At 40.5% G+C, this 15,548-nt stretch overlaps 1 protein-coding gene across 1 annotated transcript in view; it reads right to left on the bottom strand.

Annotated features, from left to right (window-relative positions):
* The window catches only part of dop1b (DOP1 leucine zipper like protein B), a 57,986-nt gene extending 42,957 nt beyond the window's left edge, over positions 1-15,029 (bottom strand). The window contains exons 1-2 of the mRNA XM_088913750.1: positions 14,848-15,029; positions 804-965 (exon numbers count right to left, since the gene is read on the bottom strand). Coding sequence (XP_088769876.1) covers positions 804-941 — 138 coding nt within the window. The 5' untranslated portion in view covers positions 942-965; positions 14,848-15,029. The remainder of the gene's footprint in view (positions 1-803; positions 966-14,847) is intronic.
* Between the last annotated feature and the right edge of the window lie 519 nt (positions 15,030-15,548).

Consider the following 15,548-nt stretch of genomic DNA (forward strand, 5'->3'; position numbering starts at 1 on the left):
TTCATAATAAAAGTGATTTTTTTATGTGTGAAATGCAAAAGTGAGTTGATAAAAAGACTCTATTACCTAGTAGTCAACCATCAGTTTAGTTTACACCCAGATTATTTTTAGTCTAAAGCTGTTTGAGTCCCAGCCCTGTTTCACAGTTATGCAGTGGCTATGAGCTCAGGTGGCCACAATGCCCAGGATCTGATGATATGCCTGTTGAGAGCTGGTAAATGGGGAAAAAAGAGTGTTGCAATCTATATAAAAACTTAACAAAATTCAAAGTTCATGCATCTCTTTCTGAATGTGCTGTGCAAATTAGTGCAGTACTCAACTTCAGCTTCTCTGAAACTTCAGCTCCTTCTCTGAGCTTTACACATTCAGGGCAGCAAAAGAGACTGCTGTTGCTGTCCCATTTTCCCTAACATCCTGTGAGCCCAGCAGTCCCTGAAGGACTGGATCAGCTTGGTCCAGCCTACATCTGGAGGACAGGAGCCCATTTTATTCATCCTAGCCAAGAAAGATGAATAGATGAGACTCCCACTTCACAGTGCTTTCATCCATCACATCTTTAATAAGCCAACAATACATGCAGGAAATTTTAAGATGGCCAACCTATTTTGAAATAACTAGCACAATGATCAACTTGGAGCCAATCTGTTCATGAATTACGATCTGTGGTAATTTGCAAAACCTGGCACAGGTCGGATTGCTTTGCAAAGAGAACCTCGAACGCCAAACAGATCTGTGTGTGGTTAAGGCATGAGTCAAAATCAGAAGTGACCTGAACGCAGTGAATGCTGGTAACTGGAACATACCTTGTTGAGCTTGCCCAAAGAGGAAATGAGGTCGGCCCATTCGCTGGAGGACTCGAAGTTCCTCAGTGCCTTCTCAATCACAGATGAGTAGCTCCTGTACCGGTAGTCACTCAGCAGCTCCTGCTCTTCCGGGTCCATGATTCAGCCCAGCATGCTCGAGACCTGGGGAGGAAGAGCATGCCAAGGACAGTGAGCAGGGATCTGATCTCTCCCAGCTCCACTGGGAGCAGAGCGACTTCATTCCTCCATTCCTGGTCTTCCTGTACTCTGGAATTCTCTCACTAACAAGAATATTGCAGGGCAAGCGGTTCTCAGTTGAGGTACTTAGGCCAGCACATTTGACTGTGATTTGTGTTTCTGGATCCCCTGCTTCCTAGTGAATACACATCAGGGGTGCACCAGAATCAATATTTAAACATTAAAAGCTTTTATAATAGGTTATACTGCATTAGAGGTCTAAACTTTAATCTTTATCATTTCCATTCATCAGACCTGAGTGCTGTGCAGGAGTAGACAGTATTTCTTTTTCCTGTATATAGTGTATTGGCATTTGTACCTAGGAGCTGACTAAGTCTGCCCTTTTAATGGGGGCAGTTAGGAGCAGGAACAGGCAGCTTAGCTTTTATTATTATTCACCAGAGCAATGGTTCCCAGTCGTGGCCCTGGGGGACCCCTGTGTCTGCTGGTTTACATTCCTAATGAGCTCTAAACCACCAGGGATAATTGGCACTTTGTAACTGATCTACTTGCTGGTTCAGACTTTTGTTTACCTGAATCTGCATTCAGTCCTTGGTTAAGGAAAAAACACTTCAATTGTACGGCTTCTAATAACTTCAGCATACAGAACTGTAAGCAGATTCTCCTCGGTCAGACTTCTATTGAAACAGCAGTTTATTGGCGATTGCTTTTTTGACAGATACAGGTGGGGAATGATAACTGTGACCTGCTGTCAGCGTGCGAGCAACTGAAGCGGCTGCAGCTGGAGATAATCACTTCTGTGATGGATGGCAGCTCAGAATATCTCTCAATCATCCGGTGCTCTTTTTTAGGAGGCATGAACATTAGAAAGTCAGAATGGTCACGAATGAGAAGAGGCCCTTTAGCCCATCTGCTAGTCAATAGCTTATGAATCTGAGGATCTCATCTAGGCTGTTCTGGGAAGAAGCAGAGTATCAGCTTCAACAACATAGCTGGGTAGCTTGTTCCACGCTCCCACAACCCTTGGGGTAAGGTAGTACCTTCTGTGCTCAAAATTAAATTCGCTTTCGTGTAATGTCCATTTGGGTCCTTTCATTTGTGTTCCATTCATTCTGAATGGGGGCGCTGGGGTGACTTTGTGTGTGAGGTAGCGGAGAAAAGGGTGAGAGACGCCCCCACACACTAGGGTTTAGAAAGGAAGCCCCTGAGAAACAGCAACCAGGCGAACAAGCCAAAGACCAGAGCTGCTAAAAACACACTCAAAGGAGCGATAGTGCAACACAGACAACTGAGACACCCTGTGTTCACCCTGAAGTGGACATTTCAATTTTTCTTTTTTTTTTGCAGGTTTCACTCTCTCACTCTGTCTTTTTTTTAACCAACCTGTAACAACAATGTTTCAAACTATCCCACCATGAGAGTTGCTCAACTGGTTACATTTTAAGGGAACACACCTGAATGAGGGAGTACAGGGTTGATACCCATTACAAACCCCATTTAACACTTTAAGAGCTAAAAGCAAATTTAAAACCATGTCCCACACAAATCAATCAAATCAATTATCATGTAGACAGTACATTTCATTAGAGCTAACTTTGAACTTACATTGACAAGCAACAAACCTCCGAGACTCTTCGTTCAGTTATCTACCTATTGAAAGGCATTTGGAAATGCTGTGAAGACAACTATGGATGAAAGCTGGCTATTTTTTCATGTTGTGTTAAACAAACGATACCACAGTGAAATCTTTCATTTATTTAAAATTGTGGTAACTCTTAAAGCAAACAGAAATTCAGAGGACATATGATACTTCAGAAATTAAAGATCCTCCAAATGCGAAGTACAATTGTCTAAGAGTCGCTGAGAGTGTGGTTGAGTTAGCTGTCCGGGGCTGTGACAAAGACCCCTCCTGGCTTCTTGGGTGCTTGACATGAGTCTCCTCCTCCAGTAGGGGGTAGTGCAGCCTGTGATTAGTTAGCAGATCAGAGGTGAGCAGGTGGGGCTCAGAGCTGACAGCCGAGACATGAGTTGGAGGATAACATTAAAACTGGAAATTCCAAATTTAAAACCAGATCCACTTCTCTGTTCATTCCTCACTCTGCATCTGTTTTTATACAACTCTTAGAAGCCGAGAACCATGTTTTATTGTGGAAAGCCAACCAGCAATGACCTGCTCAACCATTTTTTCTGAAAAAATAAATATTCCTTAAACTTTGAAAATCCTCTTTCTAGAAGTATTTCCAGACAAGTCCTGCTTTCAGAACCAAAGGTACATGTGCACCATTCGAATGTTTACTTCTGTTGGAGGGAGGCAGAGCAGCACAGCACGATTCCTCCAAGACGATGACTGCAGACAGTTACACTCAAAGGCAAAGACCAGCCCCAAGAATCTGCACAGATGAGTCAGGAGCTTGTGGGATGAAAAGCAAGAGTCCGATTCCCCAGTAGGAGAGGAATGTAACTGTCCACATTACAGTGTTCTTTCAGGAAGAACAGTATTCATTTTTTTTATCTAATCAACTGCACAACTGTTTAAAAAATACAGAAACGACTGCACTTAATTACATAATTGGAATTTACTATCACAACGAGGGGAAATCAATGCACAAAATCTCCCTCATTCAATCACTTCCAAGTCCTCCTGGTGAATTCAAATCTGAATAATGGTTTCATGCTGCTGTAGGAGACGTACTGTACTTTATCTGAGACTCAGTCATCCACTTAGCTACTGTAGATGAAAGATGGTACTGCTTTAGCAGCAGAAAACTGATGTTTTCCTGCACAATTTAGTTAACTCTGTAACTGTGTGGTGCATCTTAACCCTTTCCATTCAATACTAAATACCTTGCTGATAGCTGTTCCAGGCTTCAGTGGATGCCTTAACCCTATGAATCAGTCAGCTGTCTTATTGGTTCTAAGTCCTGGTATCTGCTTGTCCCCACAGCCAGCATTATGTCATTTTCTATAATGTTATAAGACACACGGCAGTTGTACTTGAATTTAGATTTTTTAATCTGTCAGTGTAGGACATTACTTTAAGACTTTTAAAAAAAATCTCTAAATTCTGTGGCACTTCTCACAAATGCAGTCTGAACTACTTGCAGTGTCTCATAAGTGTTTTGAAGAAGGGTGGCAAGGTTGAGTTTTTGGTTGATCAAACACACATGCAGTCTCCTCAAAGTGATGATCTAGCTTAAAGTAGTGCACCACAGGGTTGACTCTATCAGTGCCTTTGAGAATTGTGAATACTTGAACCCGGTCCCTCAGTCTTGTCTGTTCAAAACCGAAGAGATTCAAAGAACATTCCCTTAAGCTCTTGCTCTCCTATAGGCATAAAAAGGCTACAACAAAATATTAGTTTTGTTTTCTTCAGGTCACACAAATAAAGTGCAATTTCCCTTTTCTGCTTCTCCTGTTTTAATTATAGTGTACTACACTTGTCAAACCACAGGCAAATTACACAAACCAGCCTGGCTGAGTTCTTCTTTAACGAACTCTTTCATTTATCTCTGGGCAACATTTTAATCCTAGTGCTTTGCATTTAATACTCTTAACCGAAAGACAATTTAAGGTGTTGTGAAATACATTGTTTTTTTATCCTTAAACAGTACTGTGCTTCTGTAATATATAATTATGTGTTTGGATGTTACTGAATAGTAGTTACTTCACACATTAGTGGGCCTACTTTCTGCACCACTGATGCAACTCTACCTGGGTGACACACAGCAGCCATGATGCAACCAGTGCAGAAGCAAGAACCTGGGTAATTTTAATTAGGTCAGAATGTACAGGGGGATATATCTTTGTAAACACCTCTTTTCCTATGAAAAATGTTGGAATCTTTTAAGACAAAGTCACCAGGGCCTCGGTTCCATCTCATCTGAAAGACAGCGCCTCCTACAGCACAGTGATGGAAGAGCACCACCAACTGGTCCACCACCACTTACAGCAGCACCACTTCTCTTAAAGTCTCTGATCCTTGTATTGGCTGAAGAGATCAGTAGATCACAAAAGATTTCACTTCTCAATTTGCAACAACAAACCTTCTAGTTGTTTCACCACAGCATGATTTTAAAAGCAAAGGTAACCCTAAAAGAAATCCCAACTCTTTGTGGCACTATCAATCCGGTCCTATTCTCATCTTTGCTAAATCCAACTGTCCGCAGAAGTATGCCTGCTTAATGCCACTGAATGGCTAAATACATACACCAAAAATGAAATCAAGGAGGGTAAATCCATCCTGCAGCTAAAAGAATCCTTTAAAGATCTCTTTAAAAAGATCCTGTTTGGTTGTGAGCAAACCCTATTAGCTTTAACTGCTGAAGGAGGAATTGGGGAAACTGCAATTTCCCTAGAAACACAGGGTGCAATGCTGCACCCCACCCTGGAGGGGGCGCCAGTCCATTGCAGGGGACACACAAGCAGATGGAAACGGCTAAGAGTAGTTCACCACCTCCTGGGAAATGAAAGGAGCTTAGAGCAACCTGGAGGAAACTAATCAAAAGCATGAGGAAAACATACAAACTCGACACAGGTGGCACAACACTCCAGGTTGAGATGTATCATTCAAATATGACAATCGCAGCAATCATGGTTTCCTTCAGCATTGCTAACTCCCTTAACTGTGCGCCCTGGCTTTTCATATCACACTGCTCTCGATATTTACAACTTTCTGTCTTTGGTGTCATTGAGATAGATCTTGAGTGGGCCCCATACGTGTTTAAATTGATCAGTTTTACCTTCTAGACTATTAGCAATCTTTTTATGTTGGACTTGTGCAACAGCTTCATTAACTCATTCCATGTGAGATAGCCCATTTCAGCATGACAGCTCTTCTAGCGACAACACAAAGATTCAAAAATATATTTTTAAGATGAACTGAAATTTTAAATTTGACAGACCCACCAGAATACCATAAATAGCTGTCTATGGAATTGATATATCAAGATATCTGAGTGTTTTCTGTACTTTATATACTGGGTTCCCCCAGAAAAGATGAATTATCCTTTAGCAATTTTGCATTAAAGGAAAGAAAAGAGATGCAGAAAGGCTATAAAAATGGGAAAAATGTATTAAAAATAACGGTGTCCTGCAAAGGTTGGGGGGGAGGGTGATGGGTGAAAAAAAAAAATCCACTTTCAGATGCTGGGTGAAAATGATGAAGACCACAACCACTTTAAGCAAGAGCTGTACAGCATGACATCTTGATAACATCTTTCCTGCAAGCTCAACAATTACAACTTACAGTGCACTGTAACAGGCTAGCAAAAGGAAACCTAGGCTGGGAAATCCTGGCATGATGAAAGTATGGCTGCCCTTACAGGCCGATCTCAGGAAGGATATCTGAGCTGTTGCTCTACTGCTGCTGACGCACTCAGAGGCTGAAGACTAGGAGCCCATGTGAAGCTGGAGAGCAAATCAGGGGCTGGTTTAGGTTGGCCATGTGATGTCACTTCATCACATCTCAGCACAAGGTTCCCATAATCCCCGAATTCGCTGAAACTGAAGGCATGGCTCAACTGGTCCTCATGCTCGCTGCCCTGAGGCACAATGCCACATGGATTCCATATTCCTCTGATCCCAAAGTGATTCCTTATCACCCCCTGTAACTTCCTCCCTCAGAAATACACAGAACAGCAGTGAGAACTGTTTCTTCCTAAACGTCAAAAAGAAGTGACCATTTTCCTAGATGCCGTACAATGATGACACTCATGAGTGAGCAATCTAGTTTGACAGCTGGACGAAGCAAGAACTAGAGACCATGAATCAAAAGGATATTTTCCTTCTGAAAAAGCACATACAGAACATATCCATTCCAATACACCGTACACACCCTTGCACATTACATCTGTGGAATATGAAGAAGGTAATAACCCATGATAATTACATCACCTGATTTGAAAAAAAAAACAACAAATGAAAAGGCACTCTTACAGCATTAATATAATATTTGTAAAAGGAAGAGTAGCTGACGCTTCATTTTACATAAATGAATCACGAAGGTTAAATCAACACAGAGTTCAGAATAAGACAAGGGATACATTCATCCCAGATAGCTTGTTTTGCTGAAAATTCAGTTTCACCAACTGCCATGCAATGCATGGAGTGGCTATTTCTCAAAACTCACTCCATTCACATAAACCACTTCTAACTGTTGACTGCTTTATGGATAATGGCTTTGAGAACTGTCTTGTTACCAAGAAAGTAATTCTCGAGTCTCTACTTCAAGGACCTCCAAGAACGTCCTGGTCCTGGAGAGCCCCAGACCAGGAATTTTTATAGGTCACCCAAAAATCAGGGACCTCCAAGCCTGGTCCCAAAGAGCCTCAGTCCAATTAGTCTTATAGATCACACTTTACAGGACAAAATCTGCTTTTTAAAGATTAAGGGCAGTTGGCGTCATTGATCAATTAAGAAAGTAATTTGTTCAGTAAAGAAAAGTATCATCCTTGAGGACAATGTCATTTAGACATCACTGAAAACAAGTCAGAAACCAATGACATGATAGAGTCCTATTTTGATTTTTGCTCCAGATGGCCTCTAAAGCACCTAAATGAACAAATCGCTTGTTTAAATGATCACAGTTAAATTACCCAGGTCTTCACAAATTGATGACCTAGTAGTGACCTACTGTATAAACCTGCTGGATTGAGTCCTCAGGACCACAGCTGAGTTCTTGCTCTGTTTGAACCGCAGCAGAAAGCAAATGACTGTGAAAATTGGCAGTGAATTTTCAAGATGTGTGTGAACGCTGTGGCCCTGAAAGGGGCTTTGAAGAAGGAACAAGGTTAAAAAGAGTATCACTGTAAAAGTACTCGGATGGTGTGCTTATAATTTGGAATTTAAAACATATAGATTGGATAATGGGTTTGAAATCCAAATAACTAAGGGAATAACAGCATTTTGTACTATAATGGATAAAGATCCGATGCAACGTTTCCAGGTTTAAAATACAGAGAATATCTTTTGAAAACTCAAGATATATAAAAAAATCAAGCTAGAGCTGCCGTGTACTCTGGGACTGCCCCAAATAAGGCTTTCTGGGACGGATATAGACGGATTGGGACAGCCCTGGAGAATATATTTGAAAGGGATTTGCCCTTTATATTTGAGGCTTTGTATTTTGGATTCTCATTCGTGGGCGACTGATGGGTATCTGTTTGGAATTCTTTTATTTGCAAGTAAAAAAGCTAACCAGAAGCCCTGATTTACCAACAAAGAATGACTGGATTGATTGAATCAATTAAATATATTTAATGGAATCTGCCCAGTTCTGGGTGTACATAGTTCTAGATTTAAAAAATGTAAGAATTTGTAGAACATAAAGAGAAAACAGTTAGGAAATAGGCCATACGTTTGATGTTTATATGGTCTGTGTAAAACATTGTCATGTGTATCTAATATGGTTCTTTCTCCAAAATAAAAAAGGAGGCTTTAAAGATGCTCACAGAATTGAGAAGGATTGCAGCTAAAAGTGCTGAATTGTAAACAACACACCACTTTAGAGAATAGACAGACACTTTTCTTTTGAAATTGCTTTTGAAGTTCATTTTTTTTTAACCATAACATTGTTGCGGTAAAGTACGGTTCCTTAGTATGGTATTTGTCTACAGCATCAGTTCACAGTTAATTTGGCTGGAGGAACTCAACCTTTTGAATTTGCAACGGAAAATGAGGAGACCTGATACAAGAAATCATAATTCTTAAAGGTTTTGATAACATCAACTCAGAAAATGTCTTCAGAATGAAGAAGAGAGAATAAACTTCTAATGATCCCAAACTAGAATATGCAAATTGGACCATTTAATTCAAGACGGAAAGCTCTTGACTCTACTATTTTCCTTTTCCTTTTGTCGTAAAGACGAGCCACTACAGTGCACTTTCGGTGACTTCTTTAACATCCTCACTCCTAATGGTATGACAAAACTCAGAAAGCTCCAAAACTGCAGTTAATTCCTTTACGAAAAATGCCGCTCAACTACTGAGAAGTCACTCCAGTGAGCAGACAAACAAATTTCAATTATTCAGGGCTTTCAAAATGCATTAGATTACTCTCTCAGTTTGTAGCTCATTTTAGACATAGTCAAACTATTAATTCTGACAATCTCCCAGAGAACTCCAGCGGACACCTTACAAGAATACAGTCACATCTTTTTACATTTAAACTACTTTCACAGCACACGGACAAAAACACATCTACTGTATATGCAAAGAGAGAGATGGAGTAAATATATAGATGGCTACGCAGCACAAATCCACACTGATGCCTGTCATTTGACACTGACATGGATTCCTTAAAAAACTGTTCCCACAACAAGCGGCTCTCAGTTTCACTGGGTCCAGCTTGCCCCAGACAGCAAACACTCTCAGATGCCAAGACAACACGAGACTGTTAGCAGTTAAGGCAGCAACTCAACCCCCCATTACCATATGTTGTGAAGAAGGAAGTCATTACCTCTCAAGTAGATAAGACCCAATTTGGCTTTTTCTCAACCAAAATCCCTCCAAAGCACATTGGTTATCCTTATCTTGTCATTAAGACATAGAAACGATTCAAGTAGCGGCTTTGGGAAAAAAAGGCATTTGCTGTGCCTTCCAACAGATCAATGAGCATCTCGATTTCATAGACAGCCAACAGGCAAAACCTGTCCTGAGCAGTTATTTTGCATAGCAAATTCCTCCCTGTCAGGTGTCACGGCCTGGCTCTTGTAAGGAACAAGTGAAAAGCTACAAGATGGAGGCATTTTAGAGAAGCGGAGTACATTACAAAGAATGTCGAAGTTCCTAAAATATGGTAGAGAGTGTAAAGATTCGCTGGTGCTACCTCTACAGCAGTAAAGAGACCGTTTTCTCAGAACCTTCATTTTTTTTTTAAATGTCTCCCTCCACAAGAGCACAAAAGAATGCTGCAGTTACAAAAACTGATCTGTGGGATATTGTGTTTGACTTCATTAAACAAATCTGAAGTATTCTTGATGTACAGAATGATTTAAGTGCTCTGTACATCACAAGGCTGAAAGATACCACAAGCAAATAGCAAATAACATGCTGGAAACCTATTTTAGGAAAAGTCTAAAGTGAAGATTCTGTCAGCAGTAAATGCTGTAACACCTTTTTTTACTATTAAAATATCGCACCACAACAACCAACATCAAATATTAAAAAGCACTAAGAGCACACCACAGAAAGCAGTTCTATCCATCAGACAATAAAATGTAAATCACCATTTTTGTTCTATCAGACTGTTGATATCACTTAACAGACCAGTTAAATCCACATATTATCTCAACTGTTAATTCAAAAAACCAAATTCATGCTGAAAATACAACTTTTTATCTGAAGTTTGCACTTACATCAGAGGTTAAAGGAGGCTCTATTTGAAGTAGTAATGGACCAAATCTCTACCCCAATACAAGAACAGAAGTAAATAGTTTGTATTAACAACAAAGTAACAAGGCCTAAGAAACTATGAAACGTTACAAGGAGAGGAGACTATTCCAGCCTGTTTGGTAGTAAGTAGTTAGTTGATCCAAGAATATCAGTCTCATCCAGCCATTTATTTAAAGAAAGCACAGTACTGGCATCAACAATACAGCTGAGTAGCTTGTTCCAGACTCCCACAACTCTTTGGGCAAAGTACTACTTCCTGTTCTGAATTTTAAATGTATTTGCAAGCAGCTTCCACTTGTGTCTTCTGGTTCATGTTTCCAAACAACCCTCATCCTGCTGGAACATGTCTGAACTGAAAGTCTTTCATACTGTTTTGAACAGGTTTAATCCTACAGCATTCATGACAACTGTTATTTCTTTCTCAAGACTCACAGATCAAAAGCGTTTTATTGGATTAAAAGGAAGGGGTAGGGAGAGCACACATACCAAAGGCTAGGATTTTTTTTAAAAAGCAAAAACCACTTTTTGGTAAAGAGATAATTTTCCACCTTAGAGTCACAAGAGTGCAGGAACACTGCACTGCAAGGGGCTGCTTTAAAGAATTACTTAGTCTCTCACTTTCACCGGTCTAACTCCTCCCTCTGAAGCTTTTGCTCAAACCACAGTGGTCATGTGATTAGAGCTGTTATTTTACAGCACATCATGTGTGAAAGTGATGAATGATGTGAAAGCTCCCAATTCTGCTATTCAATTGATGCATCATGTACAGGGATGACCCACCATTAGAGCCACAGTTCCCTATAGTCACATTCTATCTATAGTACCATGTAGCATGCGAAATGTGGATAACACCAAGTACTGAAAAACTGCAATTGTTCCATCAGATCCCTTTTTATAAAGCTCTTTGCTTCTGGGTATGTTTGTTGGGAATATACTTCTTTTTAAACCACTTTTGATCGTACATGAACAACTGAATGAAGAAACGTTTCTCTTTTCCAAATTGAAGAGACGTATGTCACCACTACAGCAAACTTGAAACAGAACCCAGAATTCCAGACACACAAATCTACTAATGTTGCTTCCATTATGGATTACAATATCGGGGAATTCCTAAACCAAGTTCTTCATTCTGAAAATTTCTTTAACATCCCATAAACCTGCATCATAATGAAAAGAATCCGAGGCAGGTGGATTTTAAAGAAGAACATGACCGAGACGAGCGATTGACACAGCTGACATTTATTGTAAAGGTGTGGACTAAGACGCTTCCAAGTGTCCACATCTAAACAAATTTATTGCTAATTCATTTAGCTGACATATCCAAAACAACTTACTTTTGCACCAATTTACACAGCTGGGTGTCTCACTGGAACAATTCAGGTACAGCACCTGGCTCATGGGGAAAACAGCAGGGTCTCACGTGGAATTTGTGCAGCATTCTAGTTAGCCACTGCTGACATGGTCAACGATGGCTTTCAGACACTGGCGGTCAGTGATGTAATCCTTATTCTGGTTACAAGACATTATCTCTCTCCAGCTCCTCACTAAAGACCAAATATTTGGTCAGAAATACTGAGCAGTTTACTGTATGTATTCAGAGTCAAATAAACACGTGCTCAGTGTGCTAGGACTCTGCCAGCCAGGTGGAAAAAGCAAAGCAAATACTCTTCCACGTCTACAGACCCAATGTTACACAGCAGTTTCATCCTACATCAAAAAACATGCAACAGAGAATTAGACAATATCTCTTCACTGAATTTTATTATAACACAGCTGTGATCTGTAAAGTTAAGATTGTGTTAGAATATAACCAGGGCGCACGGAGATATACAGAAATATATTTCTCACTTAAGCCAATTCTAGAGTTTCATGTCACATTAACTCACAGTAAATGTCTTTTTCCAGAATTCTTTTATTTATGTGTATGTATTTCAAGTGCTGCCTTTGGAACTGGTTAAAGCCTCAGCCGCCTGTCTACTCCACAAACTGAGAGGCTGCTGAAAGAGCTCTTGACCTCCCCAGGCAGCCTGCTGTCCCCCTGCTGCTGACAGAGCCCCAGGCCGAAGGCGAACTGGAGGAGTCAGTTCGAACTGGAGGCTCCAGAGGTTCAAGAAGTTCTGCACAGGGTCCAGTCCAGACCCTTTTTTGCGTCTTCTCCAAAAGATACAATAGTCAGTGTGAAACAGGAGTTAACCAGGAAAGGAAAGCAATACAGCCTAAAAGCACCGTATGTTGGGTGACATAGACTTTTTCTTTTCTCAGCCCTATTTCCATTCTATACTGATACCCTTTGACATTTTCCAATAAGTACCTGTTTAGGATAATAATAATATAATATACCATGTACATAAAAAAGTATTTGTGCAAGTATGATTTATTTTTTCAAAGCATGTGGATTTTGCATATTGATTACTTGCTATTTGGCATCGTTTTGAGTATTAACCACTGATGACTTGCTACGATACACTCAAGTGACTTTCTTGTCTGAGCACATCAGCTCATTACTGTGAGAGCTGATTGGGCATAGGCGATGAGGTGATTTAACCTGTTGAACGCCAAGCCTGAAGAAATTTGAGACAGAAAATCACAGAAAGGGACCAATATGCCCCACTTATCAAGAGTGCAGCTACTTCTTCTACAGTATTTTAGAAGCTGAACTAAGTCAGCAGACTGCTGTTTCACTGATGAATCATGGCTCCGCATTTAACATTGGGAACGCCAAACAAAACTTAATCTGAATGTTTGATTTGAAAAATAAATTGGGCATCCTCAAGAGGAATGGAAATATCCAATATATTCACATAGGAGATTTAAATATCAGGTCATATATGTAAGAGCATATGTGTCGGGCCCTGCATGAGGCACATAGTGTAGTTAAGCTAACAGATCCCGCTGCAGTAGTGTCTGCTCTTCTGTGAGCTTGGTGATGCACTGCACACAAATCCCCACTCTGTCAAGAACACTCATTGTATTATAGCTGGAGAGCGCATCTCCTGAACTACAGCACTCTGATCACAATTCAATAAATTATTTTTTAAAAATAGACCAAACCACAGTATTGAAGATCTCAGAGTAATATTTTTTGTCACCCAACACCCACTCAGGAAACACCCTCAGTGACTCAAGAGAAGAATTTCATTTTGCGGAGCTTCTCAATTCATAGCAACTGTGTAGGACTTTCAGTATCGCAGGCTTGAAGAAGGTATCACATTTCCAGGTCTAGCAAATACTGGCTCCGCGAGATTATTACAAATTGTTGCAAATTAGTGGTGACAAGCGCTACTGCTTATCTCCGCTGATGATAAACGCTCCGTTTTAAGTGAGTGTACAGCCCCGGTTACTCGCTATAGCCACAGTTTTCGGTGTTTGTGTTACGAGAGGTTCATGTTTGTAAGGTAACATAAGGTAATAGAGGAACTCACCGTATTAAAAAAAAACGTTTTCGTTTCCCATGGTAAACTTGTAGGATAAATTCATTACACTGGAAGCTTTGTCATACTGTTGTTAATCATGAACTCTACCACGGATTACCTTGAGCCCCTGTGCAAACGTCTAGTGGAAAACACGAAGGTAAATTTTTATGCAAAGCCAAAATGATGAGTAAATCGTTCAGATTAGCTCCCAGTATTACTGTGGCTTGCTCGGAACAATTGCCGGTGTCGTATCTGATTTTGTATCCCCCTCTAAAACGCGCACGCGCCGTCTAAATCTTTTCCCCACCATCCACATATCAAGTGAATCATAAAAGACAAAATAATGCTCATAGCCTTTGTATGGTTTCTCTGGGGCACCCCTGTCTCGTAGAAATATAACTTAAGCTTTCGTTCACGGGGTGTCGGCAAATATTTTAACATTATTCCCTAGCAAACGCAATAAATACTCCGATAAATGGATAAAAACACGAAAAATTATTTGTGTCCATATGTTAATAAGATAAAGTACAATCATGCATGCAGCCTCTGCCGATATCCATAGTTATCCTAGAAAGTTTTCCGGAGCGCATGCGCATTTCGGAGAGGAAAACATTTCACGGGGAGTTGGATACGACACCTGAACCACCACAATTATTGTGCAAATGTTTAATATTACTGACTACAGCGTTTTGACTCCACACTGCTACCGCAGTATTCACTGGGTGCTCTGTAAATCTGATAGTGACAAAAACATTTAACACGGGTTTAACAACAGCTGGCAAATGAAAGATTGCTAACGTTTCGTAAACCGTTTCGAATGGGTGTGCAGAACTGCACTATCCGTCCAGCTTGTTCAATGAAATTTGCATTTAAATTATCTTCATTTGCTAAAACGGATTCAGGCTTTACATTAACAAAAAAAAACTTTGCCGTTCATGCAAGCAACACAGTCGCAGTAACGGAGATTCTGAGATGACGAATGTGTTCTGAATTTTCCAGTTTAGATGGCACAATGGGGGAAAAAAAACAAGTGACCCACCCACCTGCACCAGATAATCCTGAGTTTCTGACTTGACAACGTGACAATCCGATAGTGTCACAGCAGTTTATCCGAGGTTTAAGGGTCGCAAACCTCAGCCATTTGACTGACTAAAAGCCGGAACAGTTTTCCTAACATTCCGACAGAAAGCAGAACCTGCGGAGAAAAAACGATGCTTAAACCTTCAGACAGTAGAAGCAGATGGGCAGAGAGTCGAGATCTCGGCTCAGCTGAGTCTGCTGGTACTTCCTGGTGGCAGAAACTAAGCAGGTCCTGGTGATGGGGGGGGAGCGGGGCTTGTTCGTTTAAAATTACAGCAAAGACGCCACCTCGATGAGCAAATACCCGTGTCTTCTATTACCTCCTGCAAGGCCGAGGCGTTTGTACTTTTCGTTTCTCAATTAATAAAAGAAATGATAAAAAGGTATGTTCGCTTACTCTGTGGTATAGTCCAGGATCTTCCTTGTTTACGGATCTCGCCTTTAAACGTGCTACAGTTCAGTCAAATACAGTACATTGTCTCGTTTAGAATATTATCAGTGGTTACTACTGTTGTAGCATCAAAATAAACGCACACCTGATATGTATTTAGCTAAATAAAGCCTGAGGATTTTTACAATTGATTCAATGCTTTGAGCTTCATTTTGATCAATCATTCATAACACACCAACACACCGGGATACACTCGACCCGACAAACAGCCGA

This window comes from Atractosteus spatula, chromosome 4 (genome assembly GCF_055471065.1).
Source record: "Atractosteus spatula isolate fAtrSpa1 chromosome 4, fAtrSpa1.hap1, whole genome shotgun sequence".
NCBI lineage: Eukaryota > Metazoa > Chordata > Actinopteri > Semionotiformes > Lepisosteidae > Atractosteus > Atractosteus spatula.